The 21,410-nt window shown below is 47.3% G+C and overlaps 1 protein-coding gene across 2 annotated transcripts in view; it reads left to right on the top strand.

The window, feature by feature from the left end:
* The window catches only part of GFI1B (growth factor independent 1B transcriptional repressor), a 54,085-nt gene that overhangs the window by 11,435 nt on the left and 21,240 nt on the right, over nucleotides 1-21,410 (top strand). The window contains exon 2 of one of the 2 annotated variants that reach the window (XM_089675081.1): nucleotides 3,941-4,056. In XM_089675081.1, coding sequence (XP_089531207.1) covers nucleotides 3,945-4,056 — 112 coding nt within the window. In that variant the 5' untranslated portion in view covers nucleotides 3,941-3,944. The other variant, XM_089675082.1, reaches the window with a different exon arrangement.

Raw genomic sequence — 21,410 nt, 5'->3', positions numbered from 1 at the left:
TCCCTTCTGCATAGAAACCAATCAGCTTCCAGGTTTCATTGCCAAAGCTTCATTGAACAAGCTGAGGTTAGAAGCTGATTGGTTTCTATGCAGAAGGGAGTCTGATTTTGGACTCTCCAGCTTTAGTAAATAAACTCCAAAGAGTCTTGACATTTGAACATGACATGGACTCTTAAGGACTACCATAGTGGTGATAGTGAACCATTCTGACCTTGGGAAAGCTTGTTGTCATACACATTGGCCCCATGTTATGGGATCTAATCTTCCCTCTTCAAAAAGGTGTGAAAAGGTGGAGGTTCCTGCAGACCACGGTAGATAACAGAGCATGTCCATGGACCAAAATACTGTTGTATGTGTCCGCTTTTCTCTGCAGGAACTCCCATTCATTATTGAGGAGGCTGGAGGTTCACAACTAGCCACAAACTGCCAAAGAGCATGCATGTGAAGATCTCAGATCCTCGCATCCTTATGTGGGCATCCTTAGCTGTCAGTCTCCTTACCTTGAGAAATGTCCTAAATTTGAACATGTTAAATAGTGTCTTACCTGGGTCCAGCATCACTCACACTGGAGTATGAAAGGAAATCATACGACAAGAGCTTCAAGATTTATCCACATTCAGCATGAGAATCCTGATTAATCTGGATGCAAATCCTTATATAATGATCAAATTAATTATCAAAGGTAAATTGCTCAAACTTTCTGGTTTTAGCACTATTGAAATATCTGCTGGATAGTAGTTCATTGACTGAATTTACTTTTTGCTTGTAGCTAACCTTTAATTTACTACACCTAATAACAGTCATTTTCCAGTAGTTTATTTTGGCCATAGGATTTGTTAACCAATGTAAGCTAAAATCAAATGTACATGTTCGGATAGAGTGCAAGCTTTTGGTAGCCATTCATATTATTAGATGAAATGTAAGTAAAATTGTGCTTACAGAATGCACCTGTGTCTCCACCATTAATGTCTGACCGGAGGCTACATAGAGACCCCCAAAGTCTTCTGTGCAGTTTGTCTAAACCTGAGTTGAAACAAAAATTTAATTCTGAGATTTCTGCATTTATATACAAGAGATATAAAGGCAAATTACACCTAAAACTCATATTTTACTACAAATACAACTTTGTGGAAACCCACCAACTTCTTGCATTTGTCTGAGACTCTAGTGATGAAACTTTCCTTGCGTTAATTTGCTCCTTCCACTAGAACACACCAAAGGTGTTACTCTTTTGCCTTAGTGATTCCCATGCGTGTGAATTATCTGCATTATGAAAAGTGCATCAGTGAAAGGTAACACTCTTTTGCTTTCTAATGTTTTTGACAGTATGGTAAACCTAGAAATTCTGGTAGAGATGTCAGACAACTACCATAACCCCTCTGAGAAAACAGGCAATTTAGCTTTCCAGCAACAAATATCAGTTTTTACAATGTTTTTCCAGTGATCACCTAAAGTATAGTGTTTATAATACTCAGTATCACTGCTTGATTGGTTGGCACTACTGGCAATTCTGGATGTGCCACAGTCACATGTACACCATTGACGATATACAGTATATCAGCCTTCTCAACCATTTTTGAGAAGGAACTCTTGAAATCATTTTTAGGTCTTGGGGAATCCCTGCTAAAATTGATATACCTGGGGTCAATTGAAATAATGCCCCTTACATTGATGATGTGGGAAGATTGTTTCCTTTACATTGGTGGTCAGAATGCCACCCTTACAGACAGCTAAAAAAAGATCATTGGTGTTATGGCACTGGATTTGCCAAGTGGGTTTGGACCCAAAACTATACAGGCACATTCAGATGGGAGGTCAATCACCCACAACGTAAGGTATCCCCAGCAAACTATGGAGGAACCATAGGATTCCACGGAACCCTGGATGAGAATGGATGGTATACATATATTATGATTTAGGTATTTAAAAGGTATTCTGTTAGAAAACTATTGGTTCTTAGAGAAGGCCCTTAGTAATGTGCTAGACAAAACAAAGTCAACAGTAAAATAGAGCAAAATCTCAACAATTGTTTGTATCACTATTTGTGTCTCCACCAAAGCCAGATCTTGATCTCTTAGGCCAGCTGTGGTTGTGCCATCTACCGACTAGCCTTAATATCATATTATTAAGATCAGATTCATAGCTAAAGACATACAGAGAATGGAGGCAGAGAGGATGGAGGGGACAGCTTACACTCTCTGTGTCAGTACAGTCGAGTTGATGACTAGAAGAATAGTCATAAGCATGGCATTCCATTGATAATCCAGGAACCTATAAAAGTGCGAGAAACCAAAAAAGGGAACAAATAAGAACAAAATGAATAATATGTACAGTAAATATTGTTCTCCCCTACAATTTTGGATTCGTCATAAAGGTGGAATTTGGCTTCACATGTAAAGTAAAGAAGGAAAATGCATTGTTGCCAAGTAAAGAGAAAAGGTTAAAGGAAATAATGTACCAGGAAAATGGAATTTGTATTACATAGAAAACTATGTAAATGGTGTAACACAGAAAAGAGTGTAGTGTAGAACTTAAAGCATTGTTAAACCCAAACACACAAAAACACAGCTGCTCAAAAAAGCATAGATGTGAACGTGTCCCATAGGAGGCCATGTTAAGTGGACTGTAGTGCGTTTTTGCAAAAAGAACTAAAAAATGCATTGATGTGATCCGGGCCTTGGGGTCTTAGTCTTCACTCTGGATGGTTGAGTAAAACACCTTTTCACAGCAGCATTGTCAATCTGCAGAGAAAGTAGTATTAGTGACACTTGCAGATTTAGATGGAATTAGCTAATGAATTAATGACATTTTTAAGCATTTTTAATTACGGCAAGAGGGAAGGGGGGGCAAAGCTTTTACATACATACATAAAAACTGACCATTGTGAGCACCCCTCTCAGTGGTAGATAATTTGTGTATCCCTCTAATTACTACTGATAAGTACTGTGCAAAACAATTCCAATTCATATAATCAAAAATAAAGACAGCGAGAATGTTCACCACAAATGACAATTAATTCCGCAATCAAGCTGCGGGATGAGATGCGTGGGGGGTGCCATTCAGAATGACAAGAGAAGCGGGATGCGGGTGGTTGCTGGTGTGGGAATTACATCTATTCCCACACCTGCAACCAGCCCACAGCGTGTGGGCTAGTGTGAACCTAGCTTAACATTGGCTTCAAGAGTGGTTGAAGCCCCTTGTACACCCTGGATCCAAGGCGACTCCTTGGGGACTGATTTGTAGACTAACTGCAGATGGCACAAGGTTTTAAATGTTTTAATCAGGGCCGTGGATAAGGGGATATCGCCAGTCCTCCTGTACGGGGCCCATTTCAGCAGGGGGGTGAATTGGATCTGGGAAGGGAAGTTGATCAGCACAGCGGGGGGGGGGGATTACTTGAACATATCCCCTGTATGGCTCTCTATGCAGCAGCTGAAAGCCACCAAGCCTGTTGGCTTTCAGCTGCTTCAGAAAGAGCCATACAGGGGATCGGTTCAATTAGTGATTGATACTGATCACTCACTGTGTTCATTCATAACTGTAAAATGTGCTTTTTTTTGGGGGGGGGGGGATCAGGTTGGCTGTATGGGGCCCCGTGGTTTCTAACAGCAGCCCTGGTTTTAAGACTAAGTCAGGTGCTCTTTAGGTTCAAGGAATCAAATTCAATAAACTGACCGTACTATCCAGGAAAAAACTGTGTTAGGATCGGAGGGTCAACAAAGATGACCTCCATCTAAGTTCTGTGCAATCCACCGCACCTGGGTGTTTTTGGGAATCACTCTGCTGTGTTACAAACATTAGAGCAAAAGGGGTTATGGGGTCATCAAAAAATCTGATAGAATGGTCCTTCACAAAATTGCCTGAAAGACTGAAGCTTTGAGCTTGTAGGCTTTAGTTAACTGTTGTGTTACTTACTTGTAAACCTCTTTTTTTGCTGCAGGAAAATGCCTCGGTCTTTTCTGGTCAAGACAAAGAGAACTCACACATACCAACAGCACCGCTACTCAGATGACACATCGACGTGGGGAGATGATCCGGTCACAGCTTTGTGTCTAGGTTAGTGTATGTCGCTGCTGAAGACCTATGTAGTTGTATTATCTGCACATTGTGGATAGAGCAGCTATATAGAAACAGGTACATTTGTCACGTAACAGTTTCCTGGTCAGGCACAATGCCGATACTGTAATTTATAAACTCCACGATTAAATAGATTAAAGTAGTATTAAAGTGTTAATAAACTCACAACAGTAAAATCAGTATGTATATGCAATAAATTATGCTTGTTATACTCACTGTGAAACCTAAGGGGTTAATCCTCTGCATTGTGTAAAATGGCTGTTTGATCCTGTCTTCTTTGATCCTCCCCTTCTTCTACTGTCCCCCATCCATCTGCTGACAGTACAAAGCTCTAGGAGTCACTCAGCACATGCTCAGTTTAGTGTGTATTGCTACTGAGTTTTTTTTTTATTTGGGAGAGTCCATGTGATCAGTACTGTCCAGACAGAGGGTCAGGGGTCCTGCAGCCTTATAGGAAAATCAGGGGAGAATGAAAACTCCTCCTACAAGCTTTAACCAGTGTTTTGCTGGACACAGATAGAAGTCACAAGACTGCTCTAACTGTTGATGAGAAAAGGTATTTAGCAATTTATATTTACTAAAATAAATGGCTGTTTGATCCTGTCTTCTTTGATCGTCCCCTTCTTCTACTGTCCCACATCCATCTGCTGATAGTACAAAGCTCTAGGAGTCACTCTGCACATGCTCAGTTTAGTGTTTATTGCTACTGAGTTTTTTTTTTATTTGGGAGAGTGCGTGTGATCAGCACTTTCCCGACAGGGGGTCAGGAGTCCTGCAGCTCCTCCTACAAGCTTTAACCAGTGCTCTGCTGGACACTGATAGAAGTCACAAGACTACTATATACTGCTGATGAGAGAAGGTATTTAGCAGTTTATATTTACTAAAATAATTGTCCTTCCATGTTATGTGTACTGTCTGTGTACCAGATATAGTGAATGCAGAGTCTTGGGTTTAGTAACACTTTAGACCCTCAATGGGTTTTTTTTAGCTTAACACATTGAGAACAATAAAATAAAACTTTGCCAGCTTTCCCCTTCTCTCTTAGTGTCACTTCCCTGAATGTCTGGTCTTCACAGGAAAAAGATATCAGTGGACAGTGCACCTTAGAACCAGCCTGTTAGCTTGGAGAAAAGGAAAGTGGCTGGGGAGTGCTTTGCCATCCTAGGTTGTGGGGTTGAGTGTTTCTATTGAATCACATAGTACAGAAAGATGAAACTCTAGTGCTTGTATACAAGGGTGGCTCCATAGGATGCTGCATGAGAAAGGTGCCACCCTGAAACAGGAAATTTGGGACAGTGGTCATAGCAACAACTTAAACTGGAACATAGACAGGGAATAATAGAAGAATAAGTTACATATACAGTGAGTGATAAAATCAGCTGCAAAACTGCTTAAAACAAACGGATAGTTTCATATTACTTTAATAACTTCCATATTTATATTACACATAACATACATCACTCAGGATGAATGGCTGACACAAACCTCAGGGGTTGTAGCCTTCCCATTAGTATCAGATTGTAATTTGACTGAGACGTGTGTTTGTAACCTTTGTGAAGGGGTCATGTGTTGCAACCATGTTGGGGTGCCTTCAAGAGGCTCAAAACATAAAGGGCCAGTGTGTACCACTGAGCATTGCCCAGCTGCTTGGGGACATCTGAGACTGCTACATGAAGAGAAATGATGGACAGCTATAGCTATTGTCCATCCACTGGCCAGAATTCAGTCTTCTATACTCTATGGCATAGGTGTCAAACTGGTGGCCCTCCAGCTGTTGCCAAACTACAAGTCCCATGATTGACAGTTACAAGCATGACTCCCAAAGGCAGAGGCATGATGGGACTTGTAGTTTCACAACAGCTGGAGGGGCCGTCAGGAGGCCTGACGAATGAGTGAGCATGCTCCCAACGCACGCCATCTTGGAAACCCGGTCCATACGGTGACATCATCCCTGCGAGCCTCCTTGCACCCCTCTACTACTTCCCAAGCCTTGGACACCACCGGAGCGGTGGGAAAACACCCAGAGCGCGGCCAATGGAGCTGATGCTCCTACTGGACCTCCATCACTTGACATGCCTACTTGTTACCTACCTATGTGAGTGCAATATTACCATGAAATCTGCCTGATTTTAACCTTCTACACATAGAGTGGGGCTGCTGTCTCTCTTCTCTACCTTTGTTTGATTTTTAGCCTGGGTTCACATATATGCGGTGCGGTACATCACATGTGATTTGTACAGGAACCGCACCACATTCCTGTGCAAATCACATGCAATTTGTGTGCGGTGCGATTGGAGCCATACATTTTGTATGGCTCTATTCGCACCGCACCTGCACCAAAACATATAGGACCCTTTTTTTGGACCACACTAGAATCGGATCACATGGGTATTCACACCTATGCAGTCCGATTCTGCACATTGCAGCGTGTTTTGCGGACCGCTTTTGGGGTGTTGTTAAGTTAACATACATAGAGTCCTACTCTTAATCAGCGTCTCCGTATCCTAAACACCCAGTAGTGCTGATATCTTCTTAATGAATATTCTTCCTCCACAAGTAACTTACAGTTTATGTCCGACGTCACGTCCTGGCGTGTTTCGTCACTTCCCACTTCATCTTGTAAGTACGTTTTGCTATGTCAGATACCTTGCATTGTAGATAATGCACTATATGCTATTTAGATTTCTTTGAGGTCATTAAGTGGAGGAAGAGCATTTTTAACACTTGTGGAGGAAGAATATTCATCAAGAAGATATCAGCACTACTGGGTGTTAAGGGTATGGCGTTGGACTGTGTGTTTTGGACTTTTGCTGGAGAAAGTATATTTTGTCATCTGGGGTTTATTGTGTTAGCACATAGTATCATATCGATATATTTACTAACTTAACCCCTTGACGCCGATGTCACACAAATATGTGGCCTCATGGAACTGGGCTTTTTTCCATGGGGCCGCATATTTGCGTACTTGTCTTTGTGCTGCGAGCACGCCACTCGGTGCGCTCCCAGCACAAAGACCACAGTGTCACTGAGAGCCCCAGGTCCCGTTCTAATGATCGTGACCCGGGACTCCCGATTCCAGGTCACATGATCGCTGTGATAGCCTCTCATTGGCTATCACAGTGATCAGTCACTGTGCAGTCCGGCCCCCTTGTTTTTTTTTTCTCTCTATGAATGGAGAACAGAGATACATTGTATCTCTTTAACTCCTGGCATAGAGAGAAAAAAAAGTTTGTTAAATAAATAAATAAATATTACAAAATAAAATAAAAAATAAAGAAAAATATCTAGATCAAGGTTTGATCTAGTTCAGTGCCAGGGTTATTGTCAGGGTTAAAGGTCAGGGTCAAAGGTCAGGATTTAAAAAAAATGGTATTAGTGTCAGTTAGTGTCAATGTTAGGGTCTATGTCAGTGTGTTTTAGGTAAAAAAAAAGACAAAAACAAAATGTGCACTATTGTTTCTGGGCTGTACTAAGGGTACAAACAACAAATAGCATACACATATATGGTATTGCTGCAATCGTCAAGAGCTGGAGAATTTATTTTGGGTTGTTCTTTGGTGGTAGGTTATGGTAGTAACAAGCTAAATAAAAAAAATGATTTTTTTTTACTATTTTGGGCCAGTTTTCCTTTGATAATAAAAAAAAATCAGGAGCTATTCATTACCATCAAATGAAAGCACAATTTGTCCTGAAAAAATCAAGGTATAATCCTCCTGGATGTACAAAGTAGTTGTGATGATATGTACGGTTTTACTAACACATGTCAGCATTGCAGAATTGTGCTCTGGCATTTAGATTTGATTAACCCAGGGGCGGACTGACCATTCAAGCACTCAGGCACTGCCCGAGGGCCCGGGGTCAGTAGGGGGCCCCATGAAATGCCCCTTGTACCTTTTTATAGGCTTTTTTGGGTGTGCTTTGAGTGTGGGCAAGGACACAGGGGTCCCATGATCACCTGTTGCCCGGGGGCCCCATGAGTTGTCAGTCCGCCCCTGGTTTTACCGTTAGGCGTGAAGGGGTTAACATACACGCCCGCAGCGGTTTGCATGAACGGGGTGTGATTCTGATGCTGTGCAGAATTCGCACTGAAAACACTGCGAATTCCGCACTGCATCACTGTGAACCAGGGCTTAAAGGGATGAGGTGGCAACCCTAGTGCTTCCATATGTTTGAAGTTAATTAATGTCTCTGTGTATTGTTTTTAAAAAAAATATTTTCAATAAAAATGTATTGAAACTGAAGAAAGGAAGTGGCTCCAAAAAGGTTGGAAAGAAATACGACACTGAGATATTACAAAGCATTTTATTAAAATACTAGTTGTTTATGATACACGGTGCTTTAGCAAACAAAATATCATTGAGCTACGTTTTCCATCTATGTTTATGCTGGGTATGCTGCAGAGGGGGAGAGTGAGGTCTGGGGTAGTTCCCCTGGTCTCATGACAGGTTTGCTTTAGAGGTGCAGAGAGCAGTCAGGTGCGGCCGTGTGAATCATTATTACACAGCCTGTGTAATGCCAACAGTTATTCCTAACCCTTCAGGCTTATTCAAATGAGCTGTAGTCAAATCTAGCAGTGTGGATCGGTTTTCTGTGTAATCCACAAGCATGTATAACTGTTTCCCTGGAACTGATCTTATGTTCACATCACTGTTTATTCATCAGATAGATAGGGCAGTTTTTGGATCCAGAAGCTCTGCACTTATTGCGTCTCAGTCCTTGGAACCAATTCTTGCTTTCAAGGTCTGAGCATCATTGCTCACTTCCTAGGGACACCTTTTAGCACCCAAAGTTTTAAACTGGCCATACACACCACAATCTGATTCCACAATCTCTATATTCACCTTTAACAGCTTCCTGACAGCCCTATAACAGATATACTGCTACAGGGTGGCACAGGCACGCAAAATCTTGTGTGTATATATATATATATATATGTGATTTTACATTACCAGGTAGGGGGCGCGCGTGTGCCCTACCCGCTCCACCATTCGCGGCTGTCAATCACGGGGTCCTGGCCTGTGATTGCTGAGGATCTCAGACGGGGAGGAGAACTGTATGTAAACAATACAGTTCTCCTCTCTGTCAGCTCGTGCACACTGCTTTGGATGGCTGTGCAAAGCACAGCCATCCAAAGCAGTGTGATTACAGTGAAGCACACACACAGAGCTTACTGTGACCCCTGGTTCACATATCTGCGTTCCTGCGGTCCCTGCGGTCAGAAGAAGTCCCTGCACTTCTTCTGAAAATGCAGCCCGCACGGGAACCTCAGTTCCCAGTACGGTTGCGATTTCCAGTGAAGGCGGCGTACCATTAGAATTAATGGCACCTGCCCACGGGTTCGCATTCTTCTGCATGGTTTTTTATGCAGATCCGCAGCGACACCACCTGCACATATGTGAACCTAGCCTGAAACAGCACACAGTTAAACCTTTGCTCGCCCCTCATGTTAACTCCTTCCTGCTCAGTGCCATTAGTACAGTATCAGTGCTTTTTTTTTAGCACTGATCACTGTATTGGTGTCACTGGGGGTGTCACTCTGGGTGGATAGGGGAAGGAGCACTCTGGTGGAAAACCATATTCGCTGCCTATTTGGGATTGTCCACATTTAAAGTAACGGGCACCAGATCCCCTATCCAGGGATACCTCCAAATTGTTGGGTGAAGAAGAGGAGTTCATCCAGTACCTGGGGTGGTACATTAAGGAGACATTGAGTAGTTCTTCAACAAAGACTGCCACACGGAAGGCTTGGAAATATTTCCAGGAAGTTGTCCTCAGTTTATAATTTTTCTTGTACACCCCTAACCCTATCCCAGTTCGAATCCCCTAAATAAAACAACAAAACCAAAGCTCAAGGACTGATCTCTGACTGTCGATGCAACCCTGTGGGAAGATGCGTAATGCCTGGTTGTGTAGGACTATAAGGAGACCCAAATCTTTCAGCGACTCCTAAGGGAGTAGTTAGAGATGAGCGAATCGAAGTATCCGAAGTGGAATTCGAGTCGAATTTCGGAAAAATTTCGATTCGTGCCGAATCCGAAAAACAGCCTAATTCGGACGCGCGAATCGAAATTTTTCCGAAAATGGCGGCTGACATGTGCGGCGACGGAGCGGGGATGTCGGGGAAGGCGCGCAGACAAGGCGCGCTGCCCCATAATGCATTCCTCAACGACATGTGATCGCATCAGCCAATCAGCAGCCAGCCAGCCAGCACTGTGTAATGGTCGAGGTATATATAGCGGCCATTTTGGAAATCTTCATTTGCCTGCAGTCATTGAACAGAGGCAGACCGCTCTGTACTAGGGACAGGGACAGAGTTAGGGCCACAGAAACGAGAATTGGGGACAGAGAGAAGTTACTTAGGGACAGAGAACCATTACTCAGGGACACAGACTTGTTAATGAGGGCCACAGAATCGTTATTTAGGGACAAAGAAACGCTAGTTAGGGCCACAGAATTCATACTCAGGGACAGACAGAATTGTTACTCAGTGCCAGAGAATTGTTACTTAGGGCCACAGAAACGTTATTAGGGCCACAGAATTTTTACTCAGGGACAGACAGAATTGTTACTGAGTGCCAGAGAATTGTTACTCAGGGACAGACAGAATTGTTACTGAGTGCCAGAGAATTCTTACTCAGGGCCACAGAATTCATTCTCAGGGACAGACAGAATTGTTACTCAGGGACAGACAGAATTGTTACTGAGTGCCAGAGAATTGTTACTCAGGGACAGACAGAATTGTTACTGAGTGCCAGAGAATTGTTACTCAGGGACAGACAGAATTGTTACTGAGTGCCAGAGAATTGTTACTCTCACAGACACAAAATTGTTACTTGCACAGACACAGAATTGTTACTTGCACAGACACACAATTGTTACTCAGGGCCACAGAATTCATACTCAGGGACAGACAGAATTGTTACTGAGTGCCAGAGAATTCTTACTCAGGGCCACAGAATTCATACTCAGGGACAGACAGAATTGTTACTCAGGGACAGACAGAATTGTTACTGAGTGCCAGAGAATTGTTACTCAGGGACAGACAGAATTGTTACTGAGTGCCAGAGAATTCTTACTCAGGGACAGACAGAATTGTTACTGAGTGCCAGAGAATTGTTACTCTCACAGACACAAAATTGTTACTTGCACAGACACAGAATTGTTACTCGCACAGAGACAGAATTGTTACTCAGGGCCACAGAATTCATACTCAGGGACAGACAGAATTGTTACTGAGTGCCAGAGAATTGTTACTCAGGGACAGACAGAATTGTTACTGAGTGCCAGAGAATTGTTACTCTCACAGACACAAAATTGTTACTTGCACAGACACAGAATTGTTACTTGCACAGACACACAATTGTTACTCAGGGCCACAGAATTCATACTCAGGGACAGACAGAATTGTTACTCAGGGACAGACAGAATTGTTACTGAGTGCCAGAGAATTGTTACTCAGGGACAGACAGAATTGTTACTGAGTGCCAGAGAATTGTTACTCTCACAGACACAAAATTGTTACTTGCACAGACACAGAATTGTTACTTGCACAGACACACAATTGTTACTCAGGGCCACAGAATTCATACTCAGGGACAGACAGAATTGTTACTGAGTGCCAGAGAATTGTTACTCAGGGACAGACAGAATTGTTACTGAGTGCCAGAGAATTGTTACTCTCACAGACACAAAATTGTTACTTGCACAGACACAGAATTGTTACTCGCACAGAGACAGAATTGTTACTCAGGGCCACAGAATTCATACTCAGGGACAGACAGAATTGTTACTGAGTGCCAGAGAATTGTTACTCAGGGAAGACAGAATTGTTACTGAGTGCCATAGAATTGTTACTCAGGGACAGACAGAATTGTTACTGAGTGCCAGAGAATTGTTACTCTCACAGACACAAAATTGTTACTTGCACAGACACAGAATTGTTACTCGCACAGAGACAGAATTGTTACTCAGGGCCACAGAATTCATACTCAGGGACAGACAGAATTGTTACTGAGTGCCAGAGAATTGTTACTCAGGGACAGACAGAATTGTTACTGAGTGCCAGAGAATTGTTACTCTCACAGACACAAAATTGTTACTTGCACAGACACAGAATTGTTACTTGCACAGACACACAATTGTTACTGAGTGCCAGAGAATTGTTACTCAGGGACAGACAGAATTGTTACTGAGTGCCAGAGAATTGTTACTCAGGGACAGACAGAATTGTTACTGAGTGCCAGAGAATTGTTACTCAGGGACAGACAGAATTGTTACTGAGTGCCAGAGAATTGTTACTCTCACAGACACAAAATTGTTACTTGCACAGACACAGAATTGTTACTCGCACAGAGACAGAATTGTTACTCAGGGCCACAGAATTCATACTCAGGGACAGACAGAATTGTTACTGAGTGCCAGAGAATTGTTACTCAGGGAAGACAGAATTGTTACTGAGTGCCATAGAATTGTTACTCAGGGACAGACAGAATTGTTACTGAGTGCCAGAGAATTGTTACTCTCACAGACACAAAATTGTTACTTGCACAGACACAGAATTGTTACTCGCACAGAGACAGAATTGTTACTCAGGGCCACAGAATTCATACTCAGGGACAGACAGAATTGTTACTGAGTGCCAGAGAATTGTTACTCAGGGACAGACAGAATTGTTACTGAGTGCCAGAGAATTGTTACTCTCACAGACACAAAATTGTTACTTGCACAGACACAGAATTGTTACTTGCACAGACACACAATTGTTACTGAGTGCCAGAGAATTGTTACTCAGGGACAGACAGAATTGTTACTGAGTGCCAGAGAATTGTTACTCAGGGACAGACAGAATTGTTACTGAGTGCCAGAGAATTGTTACTCAGGGACAGACAGAATTGTTACTGAGTGCCAGAGAATTGTTACTCTCACAGACACAAAATTGTTACTTGCACAGACACAGAATTGTTACTCGCACAGAGACAGAATTGTTACTCAGGGCCACAGAATTCATACTCAGGGACAGACAGAATTGTTACTGAGTGCCAGAGAATTGTTACTCAGGGACAGACAGAATTGTTACTGAGTGCCAGAGAATTGTTACTCTCACAGACACAAAATTGTTACTTGCACAGACACAGAATTGTTACTTGCACAGACACACAATTGTTACTCAGGGCCACAGAATTCATACTCAGGGACAGACAGAATTGTTACTGAGTGCCAGAGAATTCTTACTCAGGGCCACAGAATTCATACTCAGGGACAGACAGAATTGTTACTCAGGGACAGACAGAATTGTTACTGAGTGCCAGAGAATTGTTACTCAGGGACAGACAGAATTGTTACTGAGTGCCAGAGAATTGTTACTCTCACAGACACAAAATTGTTACTTGCACAGACACAGAATTGTTACTTGCACAGACACACAATTGTTACTCAGGGCCACAGAATTCATACTCAGGGACAGACAGAATTGTTACTGAGTGCCAGAGAATTGTTACTCAGGGACACCTAATCGTTGAATTAAATAGTATGTCAGACAACATGCAGAGGAGTGGCAGAGGAGGCAATGTTTTAGGAGCGAGCAGACGTGGCAGCAGAGGAAGGGGTCGAGGCAGCAGTATTCGCAGCCAGAGGCCAGTGCTCCCGGTGTCATCCAGCGGTCGTGTCTCCACCGACAACCCTGCCGTCATTGATTGGTTGGCTCGGTCGTCTTCCTCTTCCCAGGTCACCTCTGACACCTACAGCCAACGGTCGGTGGGTACGTCAGACACAACCGTTAGTTGGCATGGCCCGGGACCAAGCCCACTGAAATCACGTGTCCTCTACCTGCCCCTGTCCTTTGCTGTTCCCTCACCAAGCGAAGTATCGCATGCTGTGGGCTCAGCCCCACTGTACAGTGAGGAAGAGCTAACAGAGGGCGGTCAGGAACGGGGGGAGACATCGGCCTTTTCAGCAGCCAAGCGAACAAGTACTGGCGAGGAGAGTGGCTCGGTAGCCGGTCTAGAGACAGGTCTGTCTCCTGACCCAGACGCAGCCGAGGGGGCTAGTAGTGAGGCGGAGACCCTACTTGATGATGAGGAGGTTGATCGCACTTGGCAGCCTCGTCGTCATCAGGCAATTTCTTCCGCATCATCAGGAGAAGAGGGTGGCAGCTTGGCAGCGAGCAAAACAGTCGGTGGGTTGCCCAGGAGACAGCAGCAGGGTCGCATCAGTGTCAGTGGAGCCAAACGTCCACGGAGTAGAGCACCAGCTCCACTGCAGCCTACCACCACGGCCAGTAGTGGTGCCGGTGCGCACGGAGGAAGTAGCAGTCAGCCAGTGAAGAGTAGCGGGGGCAAAGTTTCCTACTCGGTGGTGTGGCAATTTTTCCTCAAGCCGCCCGAGGAAGTAAACGTAGCCGTATGTCGACTATGTGGCCAGAAATGCAAGCGTGGCCAGGGGGCCCATGTTGGGACTACAGCGTTGCGTCAGCATATGCAGCGTCACCATTCGGTGGCCTGGGAAAACCGTGATAAACATACGGCGGTTCTGCCTGCCCCAGCCCCCGCTCCATCACCCGCTCCGTTACTTGCTCCGTCACCCGACGTCGTCAATCGCCCTCTATCAGCCAGTCAAGGCTCCAACACCTCTGCTGAGGGGAGTTGTCGCTCATTGGCATCTTCCGCTCGTTCAGATGCTCCTTCTCCTGCTACTCCTCTTCTCGGATTCCGTCAACAGTCTTTCTTGGAATCCGTATCCAAGAGACAACAGTTTGCGAGCACGCACCCGACGGTGCAAAAGCTGAACGTCCTCCTGTCCAAGTTGCTGGTGCTGCAGTCCCTCCCTTTCCAACTGGTGGACTCAGCACCTTTCCGAGAAATGATGGCTTGTGCCGCGCCGCGGTGGAGAGTGCCAAGCCGTCATTTCTTTGCCCAAAAGGCAGTGCCAGCCCTGCATTCACATGTAGAAGAGATGGTGGGCCAGTCTTTGAGCATGTCGGTCTCTGCCAAAGTGCACGGCAGCGCCGACGTGTGGAGCTGTAACTACGGTCAGGGACAGTACATGTCATTTACGGCCCACTGGGTGAACGTGGTGCCGGCACAGCCGCACCAGCAACTTGGACAGGTCACGACGCTTTTGCCTCCACGTTTGCACGTCCTTGGTCCAGCAAGCATGTCCGCCTCTACCACCTCTTTTTCCGCCGTGTCCTCAGCCGCCACCCCCGTGCCAAGTCCCATTACCCGACCGGCATATCACATGTGCAGGGCGCAACGGTGTCACGCTGTGCTGCACCTGGTATGCCTTGGCGAACGTAGTCACACAGGGGAGGAACTGCTGAGTGTAATGAACAGAGAAATCGACAGATGGCTGTCTCCGCGCAAACTAAAAATCGGAACCATGTTGACTGACAACGGAAAGAACATGGTGTCTGCTCTGCGTCAAGGAAGGTTGTGCCATGCGCCATGCATGGCTCACGTGTTCAATCTGGTTGTCAAGCGGTTCCTAAAATCCACCATCCCACTGCAAGACATCCTTAAAATGTCACGTAAACTGTGCATGCATTTCAGCCATTCCTACACCGCAAAGAACACCCTCATTGAGCTGCAGCGGCAGAACGGAATTCCACAGCATCGCCTGATCTGCGACGTTGCAACAAGGTGGAATTCAACCCTACACATGTTAGACCGCCTTTACGAGCAGCGAAAGGCCATCACCGATTTCCTGATGTTACAAGCGGATAAAGGTACTCCCCTGTGTAACTTAGATGTCAGCCATTGGCAGCTCATGCGTGACACCTGCCGCTTGCTCAGGCCCTTTGAGGAGGCCACGCTATTCGTGAGTCGGCAGGACTATGGGATGAACGACGTCATTCCTCTGTTGCACGTCCTGGAACAAATGCTGTTAACAATGGCTGGTCAGGGTGCGGTAGACGTGGCGCACAGATCTCAACGCCACATGACCCCTGTGGGGGCAGGACAGGAAGAAGAGGAGGAGGTAGAGGAGGACATTTGTGCTCAGGAATTATTGAGTGAAATGGGTGGTTTTTCCACTCAGCGGACAGGAGTGGAGGAGCAGGAGCATCTGGTAGAGGAGGAGGAGGAGGAGACAGAGGACCCAGACGCACCGTGGCAGTATGCTGTGGAGATGGAGGCAGGGAGTCCCTCGCATTCCTTGGCACAAATGGCCCATAGCATGCTCGGTTGCTTGCGTAGCGACAGCCGAATAATAACCATCAGACAGAGGGATGACTTTTGGCTGTCCACCTTGTTGGACCCTCGCTACCGGTCCAAAATGGTGGCCTTTTTCACACCTGCTGAGAGGGAGGCCAAAATTACGTACTATAAAAACCACCTATGTAGTCAGTTGGTCTCTGCCTTTGTGCGCCAACGTCCATCCTCAGACACTGTGGGCCCTGTGCGCTCGCGTTCCGCTGGCATGGCAGCAGGGGAGGGGTGGGGTGGTAGGAGCAGTGGCAGCTCCACCAGCAGCGGCTGCCTCAGTCTGCAGTCGATGATGAGTAGCTTTCTTCACCAGCGCAGTGAGGAAACTACTAACCAGCCGCAGCAGCAGCAGCAGCATCAGGTGGACCTGGAGCAGGAGCTCAAACAACAGGCTTGGGCCTACTTGGACAGCACCCTGCCAACCGAGGTAGACAATCCCCTTGACTACTGGGCAACGAAACTTGACCTTTGGCCCCAACTAGCTGAATTTGCCCTTGAAAGGCTGTCATGCCCGGCCAGTAGCGTGGCATCGGAGCGCGTGTTTAGTGCGGCAGGAGGTATTGTAACTCCGCGGAGGACACGACTGTCCACCCAAAGTGTGGAGAGACTCACGTTTGTGAAAATGAATCAGGCGTGGATTAGTCTGGATTTCAAACCACCAGTTCCTGACACAACTGACTAAATCCGCCATGAATCATGCCTCAAACATGTGCCACTTTCAGGTCTCCTCACACTGCTGGTGTGTTGAATTTTTTGACATAGGGTGCTGGCAGATTACGGGCCTCCTATAGCTGCTGCCAGGCCCCTAATCTGCCATAGGCCCCTATATACCGCCTCCTCCTGCTGCTGCCAGGTCCAGAGTCTCTCATGGGTCCCTGTACGGCCTCCCATTGCTGCTGTCTCCATCGCCACACTCTGCTGCCATGTGCCACTTTCAGGTCTCTTCACACTGCTGGTGTGTTAAATTTTTTGACATAGGGTGCTGCAAGATAACGGGCCTCACATAGCTGCTGCCAGGCCCCTAATCTGCCATGGGCCCCTATATACCGCCTCCTCATGCTGCTGCCAAGTCTAGAGTCTCTCATGGGTCCCTGTACGGCCTCCCATTGCTGCTGTCTCCATCGCCACACTCTGCTGCCATGTGCCACTTTCAGGTCTCTTCACACTGCTGGTGTGTTAAATTTTTTGACATAGGGTGCAGGCAGATTACGGGCCTCACATAGCTGCTGCCAGGCCCCTAATCTGCCATGGGCCCCTATATACCGCCTCCTCATGCTGCTGCCAAGTCTAGAGTCTCTCATGGGTCCCTGTACGGCCTCCCATTGCTGCTGTCTCCATCGCCACACTCTGCTGCCATGTGCCACTTTCAGGTCTCTTCACACTGCTGGTGTGTTAAATTTTTTGACATAGGGTGCAGGCAGATTACGGGCCTCACATAGCTGCTGCCAGGCCCCTAATCTGCCATGGGCCCCTATATACCGCCTCCTCCTGCTGCTGCCAGGTCCAGAGTCTCTCATGGGTCCCTGTACGGCCTCCCATTGCTGCTGTCTCCATCGCCACACTCTGCTGCCATGTGCCACTTTCAGGTCTCTTCACACTGCTGGTGTGTTAAATTTTTTGACATAGGGTGCTGCAAGATAACGGGCCTCACATAGCTGCTGCCAGGCCCCTAATCTGCCATGGGCCCCTATATACCGCCTCCTCATGCTGCTGCCAAGTCCAGAGTCTGTCATGGTCCCTGTACGGCCTCCCATTGCTGCTGTCTCCATCGCCACACTCTGCTGCCATGTGCCACTTTCAGGTCTCTTCACACTGCTGGTGTGTTAAATTTTTTGACATAGGGTGCAGGCAGATTACGGGCCTCACATAGCTGCTGCCAGGCCCCTAATCTGCCATGGGCCCCTATATACCGCCTCCTCATGCTGCTGCCAAGTCTAGAGTCTCTCATGGGTCCCTGTACGGCCTCCCATTGCTGCTGTCTCCATCGCCACACTCTGCTGCCATGTGCCACTTTCAGGTCTCTTCACACTGCTGGTGTGTTAAATTTTTTGACATAGGGTGCAGGCAGATTACGGGCCTCACATAGCTGCTGCCAGGCCCCTAATCTGCCATGGGCCCCTATATACCGCCTCCTCATGCTGCTGCCAAGTCTAGAGTCTCTCATGGGTCCCTGTACGTCCTCCCATTGCTGCTGTCTCCATCGCCACACTCTGCTGCCATGTGCCACTTTCAGGTCTCTTCACACTGCTGGTGTGTTAAATTTTTTGACATAGGGTGCAGGCAGATTACGGGCCTCACATAGCTGCTGCCAGGCCCCTAATCTGCCATGGGCCCCTATATACCGCCTCCTCATGCTGCTGCCAAGTCCAGAGTCTGTCATGGTCCCTGTACGGCCTCCCATTGCTGCTGTCTCCATCGCCACACTCTGCTGCCATGTGCCACTTTCAGGTCTCTTCACACTGCTGGTGTGTTAAATTTTTTGACATAGGGTGCAGGCAGATTACGGGCCTCACATAGCTGCTGCCAGGCCCCTAATCTGCCATGGGCCCCTATATACCGCCTCCTCATGCTGCTGCCAAGTCCAGAGTCTGTCATGGTCCCTGTACGGCCTCCCATTGCTGCTGTCTCCATCGCCACACTCTGCTGCCATGTGCCACTTTCAGGTCTCTTCACACTGCTGGTGTGTTAAATTTTTTGACATAGGGTGCTGGCAGATTACGGGCCTCACATAGCTGCTGCCAGGCCCCTAATCTGCCATGGGCCCCTATATACCGCCTCCTCCTGCTGCTGCCAGGTCCAGAGTCTCTCATGGGTCCCTGTACGGCCTCCCATTGCTGCTGTCTCCATCGCCACACTCTGCTGCCATGTGCCACTTTCAGGTCTCTTCACACTGCTGGTGTGTTAAATTTTTTGACATAGGGTGCTGCAAGATAACGGGCCTCACATAGCTGCTGCCAGGCCCCTAATCTGCCATGGGCCCCTATATACCGCCTCCTCATGCTGCTGCCAAGTCTAGAGTCTCTCATGGGTCCCTGTACGGCCTCCCATTGCTGCTGTCTCCATCGCCACACTCTGCTGCCATGTGCCACTTTCAGGTCTCTTCACACTGCTGGTGTGTTAAATTTTTTGACATAGGGTGCAGGCAGATTACGGGCCTCACATAGCTGCTGCCAGGCCCCTAATCTGCCATGGGCCCCTATATACCGCCTCCTCATGCTGCTGCCAAGTCTAGAGTCTCTCATGGGTCCCTGTACGGCCTCCCATTGCTGCTGTCTCCATCGCCACACTCTGCTGCCATGTGCCACTTTCAGGTCTCTTCACACTGCTGGTGTGTTAAATTTTTTGACATAGGGTGCAGGCAGATTACGGGCCTCACATAGCTGCTGCCAGGCCCCTAATCTGCCATGGGCCCCTATATACCGCCTCCTCCTGCTGCTGCCAGGTCCAGAGTCTCTCATGGGTCCCTGTACGGCCTCCCATTGCTGCTGTCTCCATCGCCACACTCTGCTGCCATGTGCCACTTTCAGGTCTCTTCACACTGCTGGTGTGTTAAATTTTTTGACATAGGGTGCTGCAAGATAACGGGCCTCACATAGCTGCTGCCAGGCCCCTAATCTGCCATGGGCCCCTATATACCGCCTCCTCATGCTGCTGCCAAGTCCAGAGTCTGTCATGGTCCCTGTACGGCCTCCCATTGCTGCTGTCTCCATCGCCACACTCTGCTGCCATGTGCCACTTTCAGGTCTCTTCACACTGCTGGTGTGTTAAATTTTTTGACATAGGGTGCAGGCAGATTACGGGCCTCACATAGCTGCTGCCAGGCCCCTAATCTGCCATGGGCCCCTATATACCGCCTCCTCATGCTGCTGCCAAGTCTAGAGTCTCTCATGGGTCCCTGTACGGCCTCCCATTGCTGCTGTCTCCATCGCCACACTCTGCTGCCATGTGCCACTTTCAGGTCTCTTCACACTGCTGGTGTGTTAAATTTTTTGACATAGGGTGCAGGCAGATTACGGGCCTCACATAGCTGCTGCCAGGCCCCTAATCTGCCATGGGCCCCTATATACCGCCTCCTCATGCTGCTGCCAAGTCTAGAGTCTCTCATGGGTCCCTGTACGTCCTCCCATTGCTGCTGTCTCCATCGCCACACTCTGCTGCCATGTGCCACTTTCAGGTCTCTTCACACTGCTGGTGTGTTAAATTTTTTGACATAGGGTGCAGGCAGATTACGGGCCTCACATAGCTGCTGCCAGGCCCCTAATCTGCCATGGGCCCCTATATACCGCCTCCTCATGCTGCTGCCAAGTCCAGAGTCTGTCATGGTCCCTGTACGGCCTCCCATTGCTGCTGTCTCCATCGCCACACTCTGCTGCCATGTGCCACTTTCAGGTCTCTTCACACTGCTGGTGTGTTAAATTTTTTGACATAGGGTGCAGGCAGATTACGGGCCTCACATAGCTGCTGCCAGGCCCCTAATCTGCCATGGGCCCCTATATACCGCCTCCTCATGCTGCTGCCAAGTCCAGAGTCTGTCATGGTCCCTGTACGGCCTCCCATTGCTGCTGTCTCCATCGCCACACTCTGCTGCCATGTGCCACTTTCAGGTCTCTTCACACTGCTGGTGTGTTAAATTTTTTGACATAGGGTGCAGGCAGATTACGGGCCTCACATAGCTGCTGCCAGGCCCCTAATCTGCCATGGGCCCCTATATACCGCCTCCTCCTGCTGCTGCCAGGTCCAGAGTCTCTCATGGGTCCCTGTACGGCCTCCCATTGCTGCTGTCTCCATCGCCACACTCTGCTGCCATGTGCCACTTTCAGGTCTCTTCACACTGCTGGTGTGTTAAATTTTTTGACATAGGGTGCTGCAAGATAACGGGCCTCACATAGCTGCTGCCAGGCCCCTAATCTGCCATGGGCCCCTATATACCGCCTCCTCATGCTGCTGCCAAGTCCAGAGTCTGTCATGGTCCCTGTACGGCCTCCCATTGCTGCTGTCTCCATCGCCACACTCTGCTGCCATGTGCCACTTTCAGGTCTCTTCACACTGCTGGTGTGTTAAATTTTTTGACATAGGGTGCAGGCAGATTACGGGCCTCACATAGCTGCTGCCAGGCCCCTAATCTGCCATGGG

Source organism: Staurois parvus, unplaced genomic scaffold (assembly GCF_062004578.1).
Source record: "Staurois parvus isolate SC_StPar_1 unplaced genomic scaffold, SC_StPar_1.0 ptg000154l, whole genome shotgun sequence".
In the NCBI taxonomy this organism is placed as follows: Eukaryota; Metazoa; Chordata; class Amphibia; order Anura; family Ranidae; genus Staurois; species Staurois parvus.
Note: the sequence above shows the minus strand (reverse complement) of the source record. Positions and strands in the feature narration are given on the sequence as shown.